This window comes from Gymnogyps californianus, chromosome 18 (assembly GCF_018139145.2).
Source record: "Gymnogyps californianus isolate 813 chromosome 18, ASM1813914v2, whole genome shotgun sequence".
Taxonomy (NCBI): domain Eukaryota; kingdom Metazoa; phylum Chordata; class Aves; order Accipitriformes; family Cathartidae; genus Gymnogyps; species Gymnogyps californianus.
This window is the reverse complement of record NC_059488.1, coordinates 8,808,603-8,831,892: the sequence shown is the minus strand read 5'-3', so window position 1 is coordinate 8,831,892 and position 23,290 is coordinate 8,808,603. Positions and strand designations below refer to the sequence as shown.

The window sequence follows — 23,290 nt, the reverse complement described above, 5'->3', positions numbered from 1 at the left end:
CTAGAAAACACATGCATAGACAGAGACATGTACAAATATACAGATATTATACATGTATGCGCACTTCTCTCTCCCTATTTTTTTTTTGCTGAGCTGGCGAGAACAGTGGGAGCAGAGCCAGGAAAAACAAATCAGTCCTACCATCCCATTCAGGAAGTTTCACTTTAAACCAAACCAGATGATGGCTCCAGCCCTCGGATACGTTTAACTGTGAGATAACCAGCCCGCAGCACAACGTGCCAGGGCTGCGGCCGGGAGGGGAGAAAATAGCCCCGATTCCCTGCGGCTGCTTGGTGTCACGTACGCACCGTGCCCTCCCTGCAGAGGAGCAGGGGCTGGCGCGGGGGGAGCACGGCTGGGTTTTTCCTAGGAATGCCTCCCTCCGTCTTGCTGCTGCAAAGAACTTCCCTTTTGGTGTTTACATGGTGCTCGCAAGCTCTCGATGGCCAGGGACTAGGCTGAAGTCATGCACCGAAGGGTATCTGAAGTGGTGAGGAAGGCAAGTGCTCGCTGCAGCGTGGAGCAGGCGAGGGAGCCTGCCACGGGCTCGACCAGGCGTTTGCTCAACCACAGGAAGAACTTGTTTCCAGCCCCAGATGGTGATCACACTGTGCCATGAGACCAGGAGGATGGAGAGAGCTCCTGAGAGCCTTCTTTAGCTCTTGTGCAACTCTGGACTCCCAGCCCACGAGTTAACCCTCCCGAGCCACCTGGGCTTATTCCACCATTGCCCTGCACCACAGAAGAGATGGAGTAAGGTCAGCAATGCCCAGTCACGGCTCTCAGGACAGCCCTAAGCATGCAAAAACCTTTAAGGTCATCAAAGAAGGGTGTGAGGATCACACAAGGAGGTCCCCAGCCCAAGGTCATTCAAAGCCAGTGAGAGATCAAACTCCGGAGCCCCCGGTGCAGGCTACCGAACCTAAAATGCTCCCTTACACATCGCTGATCACTGAGGTAGAGCCCTGGGGAACTGATTTTGACTGGTGGCTCAGCGATTTTGCTCAGTCATGCACAGCAGCTTCGTGGTGGTTTGGTCGATGGAAGAGCCGGGGCTGACCCCATGCCAGCCCCCTGCCCAGCCCCACCCCAGCCCGCAGCAGTGAGCAGCGGCGTGCGAGGGCAGCACGACCCAGCGGCGGACGCTGGACGTCTGTGCAAAGCAAAAAGTTCATCCCACTGGAGGAATAATCCAAGAGAGCTGCTGGCCACGATTCCCAAGGCAGCTCTCCTTGTGCCAGGTACGGCTGGCTGCTCGTTGTGAGCCCCAAGGGGAGCAGAGCTCTTCTGAAACACCAGAACAGCCAAAGTCCAGGGTCTGGGTCTGGATTTGCTTAGGAACTGCAATTTAATAATGCTTTTTGGAAGAGGAGTTGGCTTGAGAGTTGGCCTGAAGTCCACACAAACCACCTGGGAGAGGAGAGGTAATCACTCCTGCTCTGTGCAGCGGGCTCAATCCTCACTTCCCCTCCTCGCCACAAAGTCAAACACACCCAATAGTACCTTCATCCGAACTCTCCCTGCCACAAGCCAACCATGAACATCCAAGAAGCCCCTTAACAATGCATCTTTTTTCATCTGCCAGCACATTGGCACCCAAAGGAGGGAAAAAATAAGTCCAATATTCCTTCTGAGGGCGTGATCTGCCCACTGCATTCATTGCTGTAAAAGCATCCTTTTTTTAATTTAACCATCCAGACACGCAAGACCGGGAATGCAGGTGAGATGCAAATCCCAGTTGCTTGGGCTGTTTTTCCCAATATTCACGCCTCAGCAGCGATACGCACCAGCAACAGTTTCCAGTGCTTTGCTTCGTTTCTCAAATGACTGTCAGTCACTTAACTGGCAGTTGCCAGCTTCAGGCTGTAACTGGGAAAATGCGCCCACTCAGCTCTGGAGCGGTCCAGGAAAGCATTCCTAATTCCCCCTCCCATTCCCAGCTGGATTGGGGGAGGCGGGGAGGGGAGAAAAGAGCATCAATTGAGGCTTTCACTTCCCAGCAATGATGCTCATCTGCCACTGAAAATTAACTCCGTGTGCGTCTTATTTTCACTGTGGTTTGCTCTCCGTGGTTGCCAAAAGGGAAATGATACCCCTTCCCCCATGTGCTCATCCCACTGCTGCGGCCGCAGGAGCCAGGGCTCCTCAGGTCTCGGCACCGCCGTTACTTCCCGACCTTGTCCCGGCTGCGTTGCATTTACTGGCACGGGAACAAAGACCTCTCTGCACTTCACAGGGGGATTTTCTAAGGACGTTCACAGCTGAAGCAGGTAGAAATGAGTGGTTTTCTCTGCAGAGAACCGTCCACTCCCAGAAGACATGGGAACAGAGAGCCCTAAACAGAAGGGAACCAGCACCTGCAACGCAGGTGCAGCGACCCTGAGGACGGCACTCGGACCCTGGCCCGGGCTGCAGCACCCTTTGCACAGCCTGCAGCACCCATTGCACGGGGCTTTGCAGGGGTGTGAGGCTGCAGGAGGACAGGGCACAGCCAGCGACTCACCTCCCGGGCTGGTCGGGGTATTTGTGTTTGCAGTATGCCTCTAGCGACGCGTACACCTTCTCCCGTAACGCCTCCACTTCAGCTGGGTTGGAGAGACCTTTCGAGTCTGAAACGCAACGAAAGGACCATGAGCCAAAAACCTCCAGGCTTTGCAGGGGGCAGGCAAGGACCGTCCCCCCCGTGCACCCCCCAGCCCCCTCCATCCCTCCCGGCACCACCAGACCAGGGCACAGTGTGGATGTGGGGTCTGAACCCCAGGTATTCCTAACTGGGGTGTGTTCAAGCTCTGAAAGGTTTGCCCTGTAACTACAGACCTGTTTTACTCCACCTCATACCCCAAACCCAACCATTTTGGCTCATTCCAGTGGTCACAGGCCCTCATGAAAAGGGTTTAAGTCTCCTCTCAAGTCCTGGGCTTGTGGGATTTCTCCCTCCAGCACGAAGCACCGTGGCAGGGCTAAACGAAAAGCTCCCGCTCTGGCAGGTCCCCCGCAACGCGGCGAGGAGCTGTTTTTAGTAGGGTGAAAGGGACAGTCAAGCAATCGATATCCCCAAGCACATGCGCCATGGGAACCTCTCCAGATTCCCCTTCTTTTAACCATATACGGCTAATCCCAAATTACAGACAATAAATTACTGGTGATTACAAGGTGGGGGGGTGGGGGGAAGTCAAGCAGAAAAACAAACCCAAGAAACAGCAATAAACCCTGCTGAAATGCCCTGGCCCGGGTTCGGTGGGAAAGGCCAGAGAAAGAGCCGTGCCTGGGCACAAACCATGCTCCTGCGAGGGCAGGGAGGGGAAGGGGTGGCCGCAGATGTGGAGGTCTGTCCTCGGCTGCCATCTGCTTTTGCCCTGGACTGACCCGCTCTAAAATATAGAGAACCCCCCCAACAGAGCTGTACAGGTATCTGCAGGCTGGCAGTCTATGTCCTGCTGCAGCAGGGCTTCGCTCTCTGAAATGCTGGAGACAACTCCCAGCACTGAACCTTCTTCTTCCCTTGGGCAGCTGGGGCCAAGGGGGAAAAGCAAGCAGCATGAAGCCTCCTGGAGTCTGTAAAACTAAGCAAGCTGCAGACAAAAAATAAAGTTCTTGTGTATTTTATGAGCACGTTTCATGCCTTTCACCCTCTGCAGGCTCTGCAGAGGGCTTTTCCAGAAACACAATTAATAAAAGCCCTTGGATGCTGAGATCAGGAAACAGAGGACAACAAGGTCCATGCTCTAACTTTGCTCTAACCCATACTTTTGTCTTAAAGGATATCTAGATTCATTTTTGCTCCTATTCAGGGACAACTGCCTCAAGCACCAGAACTTTCTTTTTACAGCGTCGGCCAAAACACTGAAAATAGGAAGACTATGTACGCTGGTCAAAGCGAAGCCCCTCAAGCTCAGCAGAGAACTCAGCCCATCAGTAGGAGTCAGCTCCAAAAGCAGCATTCGCCATCTCCTCAGATGATCGCAGCCGAGTCCCAGCCAAGGCTGGGCCCTGCATGGAGAATATTTCGGACCATGAAACCGTGCTGCCCTCTATGAAGGAGAAAACACCCCTTGGAAAGGGAGGCCTGGAGAGCAACCCTGGGCATGGATCCAGATCCATCCCCGACCTGCAAAGGACATGCTTGTAAGGTGGCAGATGCACGTGCAGCACTTAATTTGACTTTCATTCTTGCCTCTCTTCCTTCTTGCCCTGTCCTCGAGAGTTGGGTGCCCCCGGTTATTTGCAATGGAGCTTTATAGGTAAGAAAAGGAGCCAAAAGGACACAGCATCAGCCAAGAGAGGACTGGAGAGAAGGTAACGGCATGTACCGGGGTTGAAGAGGACAATGGCTCGCAGGCAGCCTAGCTCTGTCTTGTCCATCTGCATGTCTCGCATTTTTGACACGAGTTCTGTCAGTACTCTGCAAAGGACACAGAAATCACAGGCATCAGCATTAAAAAGAAATGAGACAACACCCAGGTGTCAGAACCAGAGTGAGGTCCTCTGGTGCATGGTTAATGAAGTCATGGGATAGTGCTTGCTTATACCAGCTGAGGATATGCCCTCATTTTCCTCCTGTATCAAAAATAGCTCATTAGGAACATCAATAGTTCCTGTGAGATACAACAGGGACCATAAAAACTGGCTTCGTACATTCACTGAGAGGCTTTGGCACCTGAGAAAGCTGCCTAAAAATAAAAAATAATAATACAAAAAAAACCACAACAGGTATCTAAAAGCAATTTCCTCTGCCGGTAATTTTTATTACTCCCTTTGCTCTTACTGCAGGTGCCGGTCTTGAAATATTTTCCACTGATTGCCCAGTTTTTCCTGTCAGATCCTGCAGTGAAGTCATGATCTTGCACTTATGACCTCACAGGAAACAAATGATGTCACCCAGGTCCGAAGAACAATTTCCTTGCAAAGCAAAGAAGCAAACGTGATTTGGTTTCAACTAAGCTGTATCAAGATGAGTCTTGGGCAGAGAAATCAGCCACCATTTAAGCAGCGTCTGGAGCCACGCTGTGGGTCAAACACCCTGGAAGTCTGGCTTTAAAGCACTTTCCCAAAGCACGAGATTGAAGAGCCCTCAGGATACGCATGTGGAACTTGCTGCGTATTTTTGGTGCTTTTTCATTGTGAAAATAAAATCACGTCTTGGTCCAATTAAAGATGAAAAGAAATAAAGAAGTGGCCTCCTCGTAACATTAGAAGGCATCTGGACCCCATGAAAAAGGCTTTGATTTGCGCTGGGCAGCCCTCTCCCTGACTATTTCAGGCTGTTGGTTTCCGCAGGTTTAAGAGGAGGGATTTCATGGCATTGCCTGCAGCAAGGACCACGACATTTCCATGCACGCCGTGGGATGGACGCGCCTCAGCCCGGGCTCCTCCGACCACGAGCCCACGTCCCAACGCATCCGACCCCTCAAGCAGCTTGCAACGTGGGGAACGGAGGCAGACCGGTGCGGAGACCGAGACGGGGATGTCTAGGCAAGGTGGCCTGAGATGCGTTCCCCACCATCCATCCTCCCCCTGCCCACCTGTCGAAGATGGCCCCGACGCCAGCACTGTGCGCGCTGTTCCGGTGCACGTGGAGCCCGGTGGCTAAGAGGATCCCGTCTTTCACGGCTATGGAGCGGTGGGAGAAGGAGGCGATTAGGAGCTCATTCCACCCTGGGGAGGAGAAAACAACCAAGGCCGCAGGTTAGAGCCATGGGGTCCTCAGCGGGTTCGGGAATCAGCAACGTCACCTCCTCAGCGCTAAAAAGAGAGGAGGAAACCGCTCAAGCACCGCCTTTGCTAGAGTAACGAGGCTGGCTATGGGAAGGGAGCAGGGAGCCAACCCTTTCTTCGATGTCAGGGAAGGAAAAAACCATTAAGGAACAAACACACTAAAAATATAATGCTAATAAGGGAAGCAGTTTCCTCTATAAACCTTGCAGGCACCAGAGCAAACAGCTCTCTGCCCTGCTCCTCTCACTGTGAACCTACAAGTGGGTGCAGAGCCCTGCGTTCCCCCTCTGACCTTATACGCGGTGCCTCTGAGCAGTTAAAGACCTATTAATGCTTTATATCAGCTAATTGGGCTCATTTTCAGGCCGTAATGGGGCACAAAAGTTCATTCACCATTATTCAGCTGTGTAAATCGGGACCATGAAAACTCTTGCTTGCAGGTTTGTTGCTTCTGCCATATAAATACTGGAAGGGACTGCCTCTCAGCTGCTGCTGTACAGGGATGTCCCACATCCATGACTGCATTACTAACAGCCTTCCATAGCTGCTTGGAAATCAGCTTTTGTCTTATTAGTTACTGGACGTGCTACTTCAGGAGATAGGAAAACATATCCTCTGAGCCCGGACATCACGGGAGCAGTTTGAGCTAGTTACAAATGGGGAAGGGAAGGGAGATGCGACCTCCCTCCTTGCCTTCCAGCTCCCCTTCCTAACTTAACACTTCTTCAAATTCTTAAATCCGTTACCGGCTGAGTTCAAGAACGCCTGAAACAAACCCATAACAAGAAGAAATGCTGTAAAATTTGAAGGGTGGAAATTTTGGTGACTTTCAACCAGGAGAGGCATCTTCAGTAAGACAAGATGGATCTTCTGCAACACTCATCACGTGGCTGATTTACCCGGCCTGAAAATTTTCCAGGGTCCACAAACATCAGGATATTTGATTATTTTTTTTTCTCCAGGCTGGAAAAGCAATACAACAATATCCTTCACCTCCTCTCCTGCCACAGAAACCTGTCTTTTCTCACTGACTGGAATAAATACAAGGTCCACATGTGCTGTATTTACCTACTGTTGCAGAGATGGGTTGTGCCATTAGAAATGTTGACAAGGAATAAAGTTCACTCTTTCCTAAGTGGCCACAGGATGTTTCCACCCCAATCACAGGAACACTTATTTGGCTATTTACTGGGCGAGGCCTGGCACTTGCAGAAGGATTGCAACACTGTGAAACCCAAGGAGGACAGAGGAGAAGACGCGGGACTGCACCAGGAGCCTGCAGGAACCATGCTCCGTGGCTGAAGAGGACCTCCCAGAGCCAGACCCACAGAAAGGTGCCGTGGGTGCCTCCCACCAGCCATCACACGCCGAGTTAGAGATCAAACAAGTCTACCCAAAGAGTTCTGCATTTCAGCCCAAGCTCTGGAGAAGCAGAGCAGATTTCTTTGACTGTTGCGACTCCTTTCTCATCAAACAAGGTGGCTGCAGCCTCCAGGGATGCTTTGGCTCCTCTGGGGTAGGAAGGCACCTGGCAGCACAGTGATCATCGTGTTAATCCATCTCACTACCAAGTTTCCCCAGCAGCCCTATAAAATGAACTGCAGCTGCAGAGATGTAGTGCTCAGCATCCTCTGCCAGGCTGGCCTCGATGCAGAGAAAACATCAGGTTATTCCTGTCTCAGCCACAGCAAGCTTGGAAACAAGAAAACCCAGGGAAAACAGGCTTAAAAGGTCAGGTTTCCTTCTCCTCCAAAAAGCTCAGAGAGGGAAGATTTTTAAATGATTCAGGATTACAGGAAAGCTACTGCCGGCCCATCCAGCACCGCTCCTCCAAAGATGTGTGCTCCACTTAATTTTGCCTCCGAGGATGCATGACTGAACCTGACTGACGCTCTTAGCTTAAATATTTCATGGGCAGCTGTTCTCAGCAGGCCGCTCTGCCCACTCAATAATAGATAGAGACACTGGTTAAAAGACTTGGGGGGAGGTTATCTGAGGCCCCGACAGAGACGCTTGGAGCAGGGAGCCCATCGGAGCCACTCCAGGTGCTCAGCCCACCTCACGGCCATGGGGTTAGAGCCACCATGAAATCTGGGATGCAATGGGGTCTGCAGCCCCCTCTCCTGCCCCATGGAGTGGCCCCTCCAGGATGCCAGCTCGAAGCTGGTCGTAACAAGCACCAGCACAAAGGAGAGAACATCAGGTCAGAAAGTCTGTAGTTCAGCTTTCACTGGCGTTCTTCTAAAGAGAAAGGAAAACCTTGAACTGTTGTTGTGGGTTTTGTTTCCATTTCACAACAGAAAAAGGCAGGTTTTTGTCTGAATCCAGTTCTTCCCTGCGATATTTGCAGAAAGCCCTCAAAGACTTCTATAGAGATGCTTCCCCTGCTCATCCACTCTCACAAGAGGCTCTAGCGACCCTCTTCAAAAATACACTTTTTGTATTTTCCAGAGAGGGCCGTGAGCCAGCTTTGGCAATACTCACACCCATGGAAAAATCAGAGGAGCACCTTCACCAAAGGGCTAGCAGGAGCCGTCCAGGGAGGGCATGGGACTTGGCCAAACTGCAGCAAGAATAAAACCCCCAAATTCTTCATTCCCAGACTACTGCTGTAACCACTAGATGAAATGTGACTATAAAAATCTCCTTTCAGTAATATAAGAAGAGTGGAAAACCTACACCAGTAAACGGTGCGACTTAATCGCCCAGAAACCGTTGAGGTCAAGGATTTCAGAGAGGTTGCAAGAGGGACTGGGTATCTGTATGCAGGGCCAAGGTACGCAGTCACACTGGTTGACAGTCAATAAAAAATGGCAGAGTATTAAGATTCATGCATTTGGGCTACAGTCAGCCTTATTAAACAGAATGACAGCTAGTGTTTGTGTGGTGGGAAGGGGGAAACACCAATCCCATCATCTTCCTACTCTGGAGCCCTTACACCTTCTCCCGAAGCAACCTGGACAGACTTTGGACCGGAGGACTTCTGGCAGTTCCTACGTTTTGTGTGGAAGTGAATACTTTGCACTTGGTTCTTAAAGCACTTTCCTGCCCAATTTCGTGGGCGTTTATTTTGGGGCACACACTTTCTACAGTAAGCAGCCAGGAACGCTGCCATCAAGGTGGATCAGCAGTGTCTTGTCTACAGATGCCATCAACCCAAGGCCAGAAGAGTCAGAGAGAGGAGCACGCACCCTGCAGGGTTTCCCCCTCTTGAATTCCCTACAAAAGTGCATTTTCGGGGAACAAGAGGAACTTTTAAAACTACCAGCGACTTCAGAGTCCCCAGATTACTTGGGTTTGGCTGCCAGACTGGTTCACTCCAGGTAGCTCACCAGCTCGCCCTGCTCTGAGGCTGCACCTCTGCTCCGCACCAGACTCCTCCATCATTGCTTTCTGAATTCCCTTGACTACTTCGAGTAGCCAAGGTTGGTGTCTCTCACTGCCAAGCGGAGAGCTGGGTGCCACTGCCAGCCGTCAAGGTCTCCTCATTTCCTCTCCCAGTCTCACCCTTCACATGGAGTTTGCCATTTGCTGGAAGCCACTTCATCTGTCCCACTGACAACTTGCCTTCCTCTTTGTTTAAGGGAGCAAAACTCCCCGTTGAGTCAAGCCAAAGCCTTTTTAATCACTTATCTGATGATTGGAGCTATGCAAAGAGCCTCATGCCTAAAATGCACCCTCGTCAAGCTCTGCTCTTGATTTCTTGCCTTCCCCGGTCTTTGTGGACAACCTGCCAGCAGTAGGGGCTTGAATTTACTCGAAGGAAGAAGACCCTTTTCACAGCTAACTGCTTTTCACCTCCCAAAGCCTCCGTTCCTGCAGACCCCCTGCCGCACAAGGAAATTTAAAATAAGCCCAGAGAATTTTATTTTCATCTTGGTGGGTGGGAGAGGGAGGGCAATGTATTTTTCTCCCCTTTCTGGTTTTAATTATGATCAAACATTTTAGTTTGATGAAATTTCATGGAGTCCCAAGCCCACTTGGTCTTTCAAGTCTCAGCTTGGGAGGAGGCAGCACGTAGCTCCCTCGGTTTAAATCACCCAGCGCACATCTCCGAGCGCCTCGCTCATCAGAGATGAAGCCGGGCCATTTTTCAGCTGATTGGCAGCTGGTGCAACATTTCGGATCACATTCAGCAACACGTCCCTTGGGGCTTTTTAAATCCTATTTAGCAATTGAATTATCAGAGGCTATTACTCAGAATCAGTTAACGGCTTTCAAGTTGCCGAGACCTAAATCTAAGTGTAATACCTGTCACCGGCGAGATGTAGCACTCCTACAGCCCCGTGCCGGAGCCCACGCGGGGACGGTTCCCACTCACCTGCTCTGAGCAAGATGACCTGGTCGTCCAGGGGCAGCTCGGAGAAGTGGGGGATCCTCTTGGCCCACTCCACCAGGGTGAAGAGCTGTTTGTCTGCTGCCTGGCATATGTTCGTCACCGGGTCATTGGGCTGCCAAGAAAAGGAGATCGAAAGGCTCGGAGAAGGCAGAGCAAGGAGAAGAGGAGAGGCTGGAGGAGCAGCTGAAGGGGCTTGCTGCCTCCCTGCTGCAGGGAAGGACCCCAAAGTCAGGAGCACCCCAGAAGCAGACGTTATCAGTCACAGGGAAAGGAGGTGACTTGGCTCCTCCACCACATGGTTTGAAGTAGTTTTTAACAAGCTCCAAAACAGGAACCAGGAGTGTTGAGACCCAATATCCATCACACTGACTGATGAACCAAACTAGCTCCAGCCTAGGGAAGGGCAGGCTCCTGCACCCGTGCAGCACGCATGTTCCCCGTGCCAGCATCTCCCAGCTCCATAAACCAGCACCAGAGAGGGCATTACAGAAAAAAGAGAAAAACGCTTTCCTTTGAAGTATTATCCAGTAACAAAAACCATCTGCTCTCAAGGAGGACAGTCAGCCTAAATACACCAAATCCCTGTTTAAAGGAACTGCTAACAGCTCAAGTGGGCTTGTGATTAGGAACTGGAAGAGCCTGTCTACCCCTGGCGAAGACAGACCTTGCTAGTACAAGTGTGTATACAGGGTTTGCCTCTCTGGACAGGGATGTATGAGCCCCTCCACATATCCCACTGTAATCCCTGCTGATATCTAGCAGCTTTGACTGTACGATTATTTTTCTTCCATGTCCTTAAAAGAGCAGTTTCCAAATCAGAGGAGGAGTGTTTACTTCACCCCTGGATTGCAGGGGGAAGGGGTGTGAATTCAGAGGCAGAGCAGACACGAACACCAGCGTAACCTCTTCCTCCTGCAAGTCTCGGTTTCAGCAGGACAAGGCCATTCCTCATCACAAGCTGGCTGCGCTACGGCAAACCCCTCTCGCAGGCTGGGCAGACGAGAACCACGCTGCTAAGTCTCACTCCTCCTCCCTGGAGCCGTGCCCCGGACCCCTGCCCGGTCCCCTCCGCTGTCCCCTAGCAGCAAACACAAACTTTGTGCCTCAGTGGCCAGTGTCTCCCATTCTCCATGCTTAAAATAACCAGCATCTGGCAAGCTCAGGGGCACCCGCCTTCAAGTATTTTCACCTGTTGCGTGCAGAGATGGATGGGAATGGGCTCGCGTTCAGCAGCGCAGCTGAGGAGCGGGGAGCATCGTTACGGGGATTTTCCCTCCTTGCTCTGCCCATCTCCAGCAGTTCCCCGAGGGGTGCAAGGGCAGGGGAGTCTCACTCCGAGGGAGCTGGAGCTCTTCCCTGGGGAAGGAGACATGAGCAGGGACTGGGCTTTTCCCTGGGAGAGCGAGATAAGACGGGATTTCCTCTGGACAACAGGAAAAGCCTAAACTGGGTGTGAGGAGAAGCTTTGCAGGGTTAAGCGTTTCACTGGAAACACAGGGAACGTCGGCATTCAGAGGCATTTACAGGAAGGGTGAGAAGGGATGCCCGTGGCCCAGGCTATAGGAACATCACCAACCTCAAGTCATCTCAGTTTGGTCAGGAAGCTGGAGCAGCCAGGTGGAGAACCCAGGCATCCCGGCTCCCGCAGGGCGGGATGGGGATGGAGCCCTGCATGCCCCAGAGGGGAACATGACTTACGGGAGACCCCACGCTCCAGCAGAACCTGACCCACAAAGCAACAAGTGCCTGCACAGCCCCGTGAAAGGGGTATTTTAGGAAAGTTAAATGTTTTTGCCAAAGCTTTTATCAGGGATTGCTTCCAGGCAGGTTGTCACCGTTTCTAGGACTTGCCCTGATGCAGCAAGCCAAGCTCTGGGTCTCCCAGCCCAGGCTGTATCACCGCCGCTCTGCAGGCAGCACAAGCTGTACCCAGCCTTCGGTGCTTCATACAAAGCCGCAGCGAGGGGCCCAGCCTTTAGTTACACCTCAGATAGCAGTTCCTGGAACCACCACCGTGCTTCCTGGCAGAACTTAATCACCGTAGCCTTGAGAGACAGCTAAAAGTATCATCCCTGCAGGCCGAAAGGGCCCTGCCTGTCTCCAGGAGGGGATCTGCAAAGCGGTGCTAGAAACCCTCCCCGTGCGTGGTAAGCAAATCCCCTCCTGCAGTAAATAGCAAGGGCACGGTGCCGGAGTGTGACAGAATGAAAGGACACGCAGGCACCTGATCTTTCTGGAAAACTGGAGCTTGGAGACATCTTCCAGAAAATGGTGACTTGAAACCACCTGCTCAAAGGCCAATTAAGAGCTAATGGGGATAACACCTCTCAGTTACAGGCTTTGCCTTTCAGTGGCCAGGAGCCCATCCGAGGTGGTGCTTACACTGCAGGAGCCCAGCTTCGCGGCTGCCAGGGACACAGAGGCAAAGCCATCCTTGCACCCCGTCGTGCTGCCCGGGGATAGGTACCTGCTGAGGGCGTACGGCCAGTCCCCAGTTCCCGAGGGACAGGGATCACACGGGGTCTGGGGGGCTTCCTGGGACACACAGTGTGGAGGAATCCTGCAGCCATGCTCATTTACAGCTCGCGGGAACCTCCCAAAGGGTTTATCCCCTTTGCCACGGTCAGCAGCCAGGCAACTGTCGCAATTAGCAGCTATTTGCAGTGCGGAAGAGCTGTTATCAGGGACTCACCGGTGCAATTACTTCCAAGTGAGTGTTTTAGTGACGGTCATCGAAACACTAGTCTTGGCACTCTCCTACCACCCAAGGCAGGAGAGCAGATTTGCAGGGGCACATCCCTCTGTCTTAGCTGCTTTCTGCCTGGCTCAGCACCCTTCCCCATCCTGTCCGTGCCACCCACAAGGATCACACCCCACTGTACTCCCCTTTCCCCATCATGGGCTTCAAATGATGAATATACCCCATCCTCTCTGGGGTCAATCAAGGTGTCAGGACAGAACCATAGGTCTCCTCCCCGGTCACGTACTCGGAGCAGCACACTTCACCAACAACAACGTGTTTAGATACCAGGGCTGCTGGAACAGCTCACAGGCTGCAGCCCCCCTGCCCTCCCCTTGTACCAGCTCCGAGGACTGTGCTGAAGCCCCATAGTTGGGTCCCACACTGTCCTAGATGGAAGAAATCAGTGCCAGCGCCAGCCTGGCAAAGCAGAGGGACCACCCTCAACCAGAGTTGGGATCTCTGGTCTCAGACCAGCCAGGGGACCATGGCACAAGGCGACAGTCACAGACACGAGAGCATCTAGGAGAGGAGGGTGTTAACTCCTACAGCACACTGCCACCTCCGTCACAGCCCGGTTGAAATGTCCTTGCAAGTGCTGGAGCTCTCCAGCTCACCGGCAGCATTCAATGCAGATGGACTAAGGTGCAGGGGCACAAATAAAAGGACCCAACATACCAGGCTAATAGGAAACAGCTTGGTTTTTATCCCGTGTCTATTAGGGTCTGTATTTGTCTGCCTTTCCATCACATGGGCTCTCTGGGGAGGGCTGGGAGGAGGGCAGCTCCTCCGTCTTCCCTCGCCTCATCTGGTGGCCTCGTCACTGCGAGCTGCTGATCTCATACATCTGCTAAACTTGCTACAAATGTCACCTCATCGACAGAAGCCGCTTGACAATAATAGGGCATTTCAACAAGCCTCCTGCTTCTATTTAGATGCAACACACATCCTTGTTCACAGTAATGCGTGTTGAATTATGCAGGAACCAGCTTTCAATTTGCTACAAGAGGCTGAGGAGACGCAGTGCCAGACGAAGCCATTTATTTCAGCTCGCTCTCTGGGGTTTGTTTTCAAGTCAGCACAACGCTGGCTACAACTCCCCTGAAGTATTTTTAATCCTGATAGCCGTCAGAGCCTCTCCGAGCCCCTTGCTAACCACGGCTGAGCTGCCTCCTCCAAAAAAGTCCCTTGCAAGCTTCATGGCTGCTCTGGTCAGAGGGCATCACTGCCTGCAGGCTGCAACTGGGCTCTCAAATGCAGGGGAGCACCATGGCCCTGTATCTGCTTCTGGATTGTTTCACTAAGGAATCGGCTCTGTCCGTAGCAGGAAGCCTTAGGCACCAAAAAGCCTCACCTAGCAAGCCAGCCATAAAGTGTTCTTGCAGGTAAAGGCCAGAAAGAGCATCCCATAGAGGCAGTCACGACTTAAGATTCCTACAAGGAGAGGCCTGAGTTTGAGATCTCCTGTGAAGCCCTGCCAGATAAGGTATTCCTGGCTCGATCCTCCAAGCCTCATACAAAGAAAGAGATAAAGTATTATTGTAGCAGAAAATAAATACTGCAGAGTCCTTCCACTTGCTAGAAATAGCTGCATTCCATCATCTCAACCTCATAAACACCTAGCAGAGAGCAACAGAAAATGCAGAGGGATATTTCAGCGTATGGTCCTGCTCTCCCGGGTTAGCCAGCCTGCACGCTCGCAGAGCCCCAGCTAGACCTCTGTGCCCCCCCGAAGGACTGCTCGGCAGCCAGGAGATGCTCCCCACTCCAGCCTCTCCCCTCCCCAGCAGCAAGGCTGGCAACAGCTAGCAGGGTATCGGGGTAATTTACACCCGCCGCAGCCCTGATGACACCTTGCAGCGGCAGTGCCCCCTCCTGCTAACAGAGCGTGCCGTGGGATGGTGCGTGCCTGCCAGAAGGCATCGCCGTAAGGCAAATGAGAAATTAAACACGTGCAGCTGACCCCGGCCCCAAAAGCGCACACATACTGGCGTACGGCAATTTATTTTTTTCCTCTCCCCCTCCATCTCTTTGCTTTGAGACTTCGCAGTCCCTCAGTATCCCAGGGCTCCCCCGGTGTACCCGGGGTGGGGGTTATTAGCCCCACTCCTGACCCTACTGCTGTATTAGTTGCCTCAATTGCAGTCCTACCTTTTAGAGGCATTCCTCTATTCCCACTACTTTCACGGGAACAGAGGCTATTGAGGAATGGGGACTGCATCCTAAATGTTGCCTAGACTGGGCAGAAGGTACTTTCTCTGCAATAGGGCTCTTTATGAGGGCTTTGCACAGGGTCTATCCTAGAAACAGAATTTCAGAGGATAGGCTGGCTCTCACATTTGGAGGTAGCTGCTTTGCAGGGAGGCTTTCTCTAAGCAAGGCTATAACCTGCTGATAAGGGAATCTCTTAGGAAAGGGACCAAGACAGTTTCCCTCATCACAGCTTCTCACTCTTTTCCTGTTTCCCTGTCAGCTATCACAAGTTCACACAAGGTCCTGTTAGAGCACAGATGCTTCAAGCAGGCCCAGTTATAATGCAAGTTTCTAAATGGGAAAGGAACTTGAAAGCAAACTTCTCAGCAAACTTCTCCAGGTTTTCTCTTCTTAGAGCCAAGCAGCTGTATAATTCTGCATCTGAAAAGTCACACCCTAATTTTACAGCTCTTATCTCTTTGCACTTCAGCCACACAGGTCTGTTTACTGGCTTGATTGGACTCTGAGCTCTTCAGAGCATGGAGTGTCTTCCTGCCTTTTAGCACTAAGGGCTGTTAACCAAAATAAAGTCTTCTCTGTGAGCCCTTCTAATTATGCCTTACAGTATCTGTTCCTTCCCTATGGCTGTGAGACAGAAAAGTGCCAATGCTGGTGGTTGCACAGGGGCAGAGGGGTTTGCTTTCCTCATGCTTTCATCTAAGCTCAGACGTGGCGTCCACAGCAGAGCTAAGAAGTTGCATTTCTGAGCTCTATTTCTTTTCCCATAAGATAACTCCCCTCTGACCTAGGCTCACTGTTATATTCGTGCTAGGTCAATCCTGATGCCCCACAAGCCATCCCTTCTGTCCCAAGTGCCCGGGATGGGGTTGGGGCCAAGGGGAGAGGTGCCTTACCGAGCTCGGCGTCAAGCCCATATTTGCTTCGATGTACGTCTCTGTCTTTGGCTCCACTGCGAGTTCAGCTTCCAAGATCTTTTCCACGGGCATGTCCTCGTTGGCGCTACTTGTAGACTCCACCTCGTTCTCGTTGCGGTCCTTCCCCCGCTGCCTCTCCTCCTGGACAGCTGAAAGAGGACAGAGAAGGGACAGTGTCAGTCTAGGGCTCCCAGCCATGCTGTCACAGGCTGAGCTGGGACTCCGAAGCTCCATGGAGCTACAGGCGTTACTTAGCCATGAAAACCTCAAGCATCCTCAGACCTGTAGGATCACACAGACATCTGATGCCTTGTTCTCCCACCTGACCTTTCCACCACTGTGGTCAGTGGGTCTCGGGCTTGGATAGTCCAAGGGGGTGTGAGGTTTGGGGAAGCCGCCCTGGCCTGGGAGAGCTGCTCCGTGTGTGCTCCCCTGGGAGCACGGCGAGGGAGGCTCCCGCTCAGACCTGGTCTCTGCTGGGAAACTCCCCTTTCTGCAGAGGGAGAGGTCCTGGAAACAAAAAGGTTAAAGACAAATGATGAAAAGCAAAGGAAGCTACGCGGCAAGTCACCGCGGGAGAGGGAAATGGATGGGTACTGCTGCAGGGCAAGAAAACAAGGAGGTGAAGTGATAGCATAAGGGAATCCTAAATAAAAGATAAATCGGTCAGTTTAAAGCATAAGTCCAGAGTTCAACCATCTTCTGAGCCTGTTAGTGCTGAATTTCTGTGGAGGTCATGTCATGCATCTAGTTCCCCGGTCCAGCAGTGATGCTAATGGCTGCTGCAAGGCTCCGTGGCAGGACGGTGCTACCGTGGGACAGGAGCTGGGAGCAGGGATCTGCCGGCAGGCGCTCTATGCAAACCACTATCCTGTCTTTGTCTCTGGGCAATTTCTAAACAGACAGGAGAGACCTGTCCCAAATCCTGTGTGGTAGGAGAAGCTAGCTAACTAGCTAGAAGCATGTCACATGCTGATAAGTTAATGTCTGAGCAGTACGTAGATGAAAAACACTTATTAGATGCTAATAACATTATTATTAATGGTTTCCCTTTGAAACCAGCACACATGCTTTCCCTAAACCTGGGAAGTAGCTTTATGCAGACAGTTACATCGGTAACTATCTCTTTCTCTATCATCATGTTACATACCCTAAATCACACACTTTTCCACACACCATTGTTTCCCACAGTACGTTTTAGCCCAGTCTAGTTGAGAACAGCTCAAGCAACAGGAGTTTCCATCACCGGTCATAAGAGACAACTCCCTGAACTTATCCAGCTCTTTGTTGAGGACTGAATGAGGTATTCAGTAATGTAAAAGGCCTGCTATTTATTGACAATTATCCCAACACTTTACCTCTCTGCTGAATTTGAAGCTGGTTATGTGATGTTAAGAGAAAGCAGCAGGGGCACAGGTATTGTTCTAGGGAAATCAGAGCTGTCTGTAACACAGTAAGGCTTTTTAGGCAATCAGTGGGACCAGCTCTATGCCAAGTGCAAAAATAAAACCTAGAATATAAAACTTATTTCTTAAAAAACAGGAAATTAAGAGACATGCTAAAAGAGTCTTATATGGACATTGATCCCATTAACCCAGCTCCACCCCAGCACGCGAAGGCCTGGGGCTGATTTCCACCGCTCGCCCTCCCCTCCTGCAGCAGCCGCCGGTGCGGCGTTGCTGTTCGCTGCATGTCAACAGTGTTCAGACTCCTTCCATGTGAAAGCTGTTATGCAAAAAGCAAGAGGTTATTTTTTGCAAACTGCTCCTAAGTTTATGGGCTGCAGAGGCTCCCGAGGCCCACGCAACATTTTCTGCTTGGTCTGCCAGAGCCAGGTAAGCTGCTGCTGCTGTCAGAGCTCAGATTTGTGTCGTGGCTTTTGTCCATCTGGCTCTTGTCTGGCACGGATTCTTCTCTTCACTTTTCCAGGCCAACATAAAATCCTGCTTAAATTTCTCCTCCCACCCCTACTCCTGCTTTCTCAATCATCAGAAGGCTAGAAATTTTTGCTTAATGCCAACCCTTCTTCAACAGCACAGATGCACCAAAACTCCTTTGGGCACATTACAAGAGATAAAACACCTACTAAATAACAGAAAAGCCGAAGAGAAAGGCAAACCCTCAACAAATGGGATTTTATAAAACGACTTAAATGCCAAAGACCTGATGCACAGTCACAGCAGGTCTCAAGGATAAAGGTGCAAAGCGTGGTTCCTTGCTCTGAGATCAACCACCTCCACCGCTGGGGCCACTCCGCCGGGAAGGGGTGTTAGTCCAAAAAACACATCCTCTTGCTCAGCCGCCAGTGACTTAGCTGGACCTTGGGATTTGTGGGAAAGCATTGCAGAGGTCTGAGGAGACAGTGGCTACTTAAAGCCTTAAATCTGCAAATCTCAACCTCATCAAAACCAACAGTCACATTCTTGGGAGTGAAGAATCAGATACGCTTGAAGGGTTATAGGAGAGTGAATCTTACAGGTCATCGTGACAGCATTTGCTAGTGACTAGGCTGAATCTAGCCGATATAAACGATAGACGGAAGAGACAGATGGAAAGAGATTATACATATAAGTAGTCATTTCTATTGATCTGTGCTTTGAGCTGCTACACCACAAAGTTGGTGCTGCTGCTCGCTGCGGAGCTGGTCAGTGGAAAGCTGACTCATCCCAGCCTGCTTAGCCCCACACAAAACCCGACACTCGCCCCTGCCCAGCCGGCTGCCGGCAGCAATGACACACCAGGCAGAGCAGATGGCGTATTCTCACCGACTATGTCAGGTCCAAAGATAAACCAAGCCCTTGCCAGGGAGAGCGTTACCTGCTTTGCTACCCGCCGTGTTTCCAAGACCAGACAGCCCTCTCCAAAGCCAGGACAAGTCTGGTATCACTTTGTGATCCCCCCTGCAGCTTGGATGACCTCCATCCATCCCCTGTCCCTGGCTCTCTGGGCTGCGGGAAAGCAGTGACTGCTTCCCAACGCTGAGCTCAGAGATGCCGTTATCCTCCCTTCCCTCTAAGAAGCTGCTTCATGCACAGATCTTCACCGAGGTGTGCATCGGCAGGATGAGGTGACTGTACTACGTGAAGTTCAGTCGCTGCTTGCTCGCAGGACCCGCGGTACCAGGTGTTTATGAACCCGACCTGTTCCTCACTTGGAAACGATGCAGGACAGCTGCCCAGCCCTGGTTGCTGGATGTAGCTTTTGGGGATGCCCGCGAGGCAGCGACTCCTCTAGATGTTGACTCAGTTGTAGATGCTATTTTCTCTCCATTCAGGCAGCTCAAGGAGTGGAGTGGGAACAGCTTCATTCTTCATGTGAGCAACAGGTTCGCTCCTGCAACAGCTCTGCCTGGCATTGGGGTACAGTTGTCAGTGCACACATGAACTCCCCTCCGATGGTCATCTTACTGTCACCTTGTTCTTCCAGGTGTGGCACTCCCAAAGTCCCTCTTCAGGATCCAGAGGTTGAATTCATTTCAAATCTAGTGTCTCTACTTTCCTAGTTTCAGATTCACCCTGAAGCATCATACAGCTCCAGGGGTGGCAAGCCCAACGCGTTGTCCTGAAAGGCACAGGGATTTGCAGTCCGCATTCAAGACTCTTGTACCCTGTGGGTTCCAAGACTTGGACTTCCCTGCAGATGCAGCCATCCTTGCAGCCTGTGCTTCAGAAGCTCAGCAGAGCTGAGAGGACATCCAAGGTGCAAGGAGCAGGCAAAAGTGTCTAAGAGCTGCCAGTCATACAGCTTCTTTGCAGAGTCCTCCATGTGTCTGATCTCCACTGACGTAAGTCCAGTGGTAGATGTCTGCAATTTACTGCAATCAGTATTTCCTGAGGACCTGACAAGCTGGTGCTCCTTCTTAGTAGAGATGCTGAGGGACACATCGCCATTTCAGAAAAGAATGGGGACTGTTTCTTGAGATGTAGGAAGAAATAGCAGGTGGGGTAGGGGGAAGGAAAGAAGAAGCAAGTATTCAAGCAAATCAGCTTTTTTTTTTTTTAAAATCATGCAATACGGGATGTCTGTGTGAAGTAAAATCTTCAGTAGTGAGGAGACCCCTCACCGTAAAGACCTAGGACTTTATCTCTGGAGTCCACTCCCCACTCCCACTGGGGATTAGTCAAATAAACCACGGTGGAGGTGACAAAAATACATTTTTCAAATGGATTTGGTTTGGGAGCTGGGTTTCTTTGTGGCTTTTTTATTTATCTTTTAAAAAAGAGAAACACAAATGTGGTAGCTGCATGGCAGCTTGTCTGGTAATATTGAAATGGGAATACCTTGTTCTTCTCGGCTTCCCAGAAGTCTTGTGCGCCGGGATGGATGGTGCTCCATCCCTGTAATACAGTAAAATTTAGAAACAAAGATCATTATATCATTTGGTTCTTGTTGCTTCTGCTGGATTTTTCTCTTCCTTTCATGTAAGTTGTAAACTCACAGGCTAAAGACAAAAAAACAGAGGGGTTCTGCGACTGGCTCCTCCAACCCAAATTCTCCCCTGTGGCACAATCAACGTATATTTAAGAAAAAATAAATATTCTCAACTCTAGAGATGCCACAAGATGCTTCTCCCTCCTGTCTCACACGTGATGCTTTGCAGAATTAGCAAGGACAGGACACGGTGTGGCAATTCAGGGGAGCTGGTTCTGCTGCTAGCTCCCTTCTCTTGCTCATCATCGATGCCCCGCTCTGCACTGTGCCCTTCTGCTTGGCTGGGTGGGTAAGGAGACATCCAGCTTCTGTTCAAGAGGACCTTGGGAAGGGGCCTAAACTACAGAGTGCCTGTGATAACAAGGCACTTGACAGCCTGACCTACAAGGACCTTTCCAAAACTCAGCTGGGCTCTCTTGCTCTCACTGCAGTAAGATGGTGATAATGAGGTGAAGGGCTGGAGAACACATCCCTGCTGCTGCGGGCTGAGCTGCCGCTCACCAGGAGGAGGGAAGGGCTGGCAGGGGCTCTGCAGGACCAGCGTGATCCTCCCATCTCCCAGCGCACGCAATTACTGCCTCAGCAGACGGGCTCGTCTGGACAAACTATGGGGCTTGTCTCGGATGGATGCGGGGAAGCCATCGAGAGGAGTTCATGTCCTTGTCCTTCCACCTCACCGCTCACGCTGCAGCTGTTAGATGAGATCCACTCTTAGGACCGTGCTGTTTCCAACAACGCTGATTTTTCTGGTCATGCGGGTGGCACAGCATTTGATCAACGGTGTGGGTCTATTCATCTCAAATGCAGGAGGCGAGCCAGGCATATTGCTTGCAGCAACACAGAAAACACTCTCCTGCGAGGCAAAGCAGTCTCAGCCCTGTCTGCCACGCTGTGTTTTCAGATGAGCTTCCCCGCGCTCTCCTCTGTGTCGATGGCTGTGCCAATGCTTTTTATTTTTCTTCAAGGAGACTCGTATGGTTGAGAGGTTTTCTAGTCTGATTTTCTTAACATAAGGGAAGCATTTAAACGTTGCAATCCACTTGAGGAGAAAAAAAGATGTTGTAGTCAAAGAGCTCTGAGAGGCAGCCCCACCTCCTCCAGCTATGTCTCAGCCGAGCCAAGCACAGAAGCCTGTGTTTTCCATGGCACCTGATGAAGAGGCTTTCGTGTTATTCTGCTTGATTTGGCCTCTACTTGCCTAAGGCCAGTTGCTGTCATTTTTCATCTCGAGCTTCTCCAGCCCATCTGCACTTCCCCAGGCCATGGTACAGCAAGATATGGAGCCCCATGTGTCAAGACCACTTCTTGGTGACCCCTCTCTAAGAACCAAAATGTCTCGTCCCGTGGATTGCAGATGAGCCTCAGTTGCCCGTATCCAAGGGCTGACGTGCAAAAATGCCAGATCCATCCTCTGCCGGTGTGCACATCAACACTGGACGCCTTGCCTTTGCTCGTGGTGCAGCATCTGATGGCTAAATAAGCAGGTTTGAGTCCACTGCAAAGTGAGCAACCAACCTAGCTCAGGTGCCCAAACCAACCAGTGCGGGTGGCTGCGGCTGAGTAATGAACTTCCCAGCTGCTGGAGACGAACAAGCTGCTCACTGGGGCTCTGGGGAGGACCTGGAGGACACTGCTGAGAAACCACTGCAGCATCCCCAACTCCTGCCGCTTCATCGCAAGCCTTGTGATGAACGTCGCCAAGTCCCTGCTCTTTGAGCCATGTGAACACCCCAGAATCCCAATCCTCTGGCAAAAGTTCTTTCCTTTTTAAGCCTTGGGCTCGTGGAGAGAAACCTGATACTGTGATCCGCAGACTGATTAGATTTAAAAAAATAAAGATACCAAGTGCATGCTCTGTTTTTAAAGCCTGCTCGTAGATGCAACGCAGGCGCTCGCAGCCGGGTCCCCCACGCCGCAGCACGGCCACCCGCCACGGGCACTGCCACGCTCAGCGGGCACCATGCTTTTGTGCCGGAGGAATGTTAACGAGGGGAGGAAGAGGCACAAAGGGGACAGGATTTTCCACGGAGGCAGAGGCGTTTCTGAGAGCCCCCGTGGGTAGGAGCATTGCAGGCTTGTTTGTTTGCTGGGAGAGCCGTGGAGGCTACGGCGGCTGCTAATTACCACTTACCCAGCGTTAATACAGATGAGTGCTTGTTTCTGAGACAAAAATCCATCCTTCCAGGAACAATAGCGTGGATGTCTGGCTGGGGTTTGTTTCTTTTCATGGAGGAGGAGGGGGAAGGATAATTCACTCCCACCAAAACCGGACTGAATGGGGTTTTCTCTGGGCGACAGATCCAGCATCTAGAGTCCCTGGGCACGAGGAGCCCGGCAGCGCCGCGGGCAGGCACCGATGCTCAGCCCGGTTCTCGGGCAGTGCGAAAGCCGTGGGCGAACAGAAGATGCGCTTTTTGGCCTTGGCTCTCCCGTTCTTCTTAGCACGCTCTGATCCTCTCCTGCCTTCATCCCTTTTGCTCCTTGCCATTCCCCGGCAGAGGCAGGGATCCACAAAGCAAACAGGGATGATGATGCTTTCCAGACCGCTCCAATCTGGATGCATTTTGGGGACATGCCCCTGCATCGCCAGGGCACACCACCCTCCTCCTGGAGAGCCCGGAGGCTCCGGTGGCCTCCAAGACCCAAACCTGCTCAGTCTTCTCTGAGCCTACAAGTGGGTGGCTGCTTTATTTATGAAGTGCTGGGTGGAGGGTTATTGGGGATTTCCGTTTCGCTAGTGGTGGAATTTATTAGGCTCTGCTGCCTTTTTATGAAGCTACGTCTTAGCTGTGTATCATCGGCATCTTGAAGCGCTTATGCCTGAGGTACCTGTTTATATCGAAAATGCCACGATAGCTGAGGAGACTAATTCAGACAGTGTTTCTTCTGCTTTGCTTTCGTGTGCCTCCTTTTTTTTCCAAGATGCAGCTTTCTACT

General features: G+C 51.5%; 1 protein-coding gene across 1 annotated transcript in view; it reads right to left on the bottom strand.

Moving 5' to 3' along the window:
* RXRA (retinoid X receptor alpha) overlaps nt 1-23,290 on the bottom strand; it is a 115,152-nt gene that overhangs the window by 1,857 nt on the left and 90,005 nt on the right. Inside the window, exons 5-9 of the mRNA XM_050907826.1 lie at nt 15,902-16,071; nt 10,037-10,166; nt 5,523-5,655; nt 4,311-4,402; nt 2,504-2,609 (exon numbers count right to left, since the gene is read on the bottom strand). Coding sequence (XP_050763783.1) covers nt 2,504-2,609; nt 4,311-4,402; nt 5,523-5,655; nt 10,037-10,166; nt 15,902-16,071 — 631 coding nt within the window. The remainder of the gene's footprint in view (nt 1-2,503; nt 2,610-4,310; nt 4,403-5,522; nt 5,656-10,036; nt 10,167-15,901; nt 16,072-23,290) is intronic.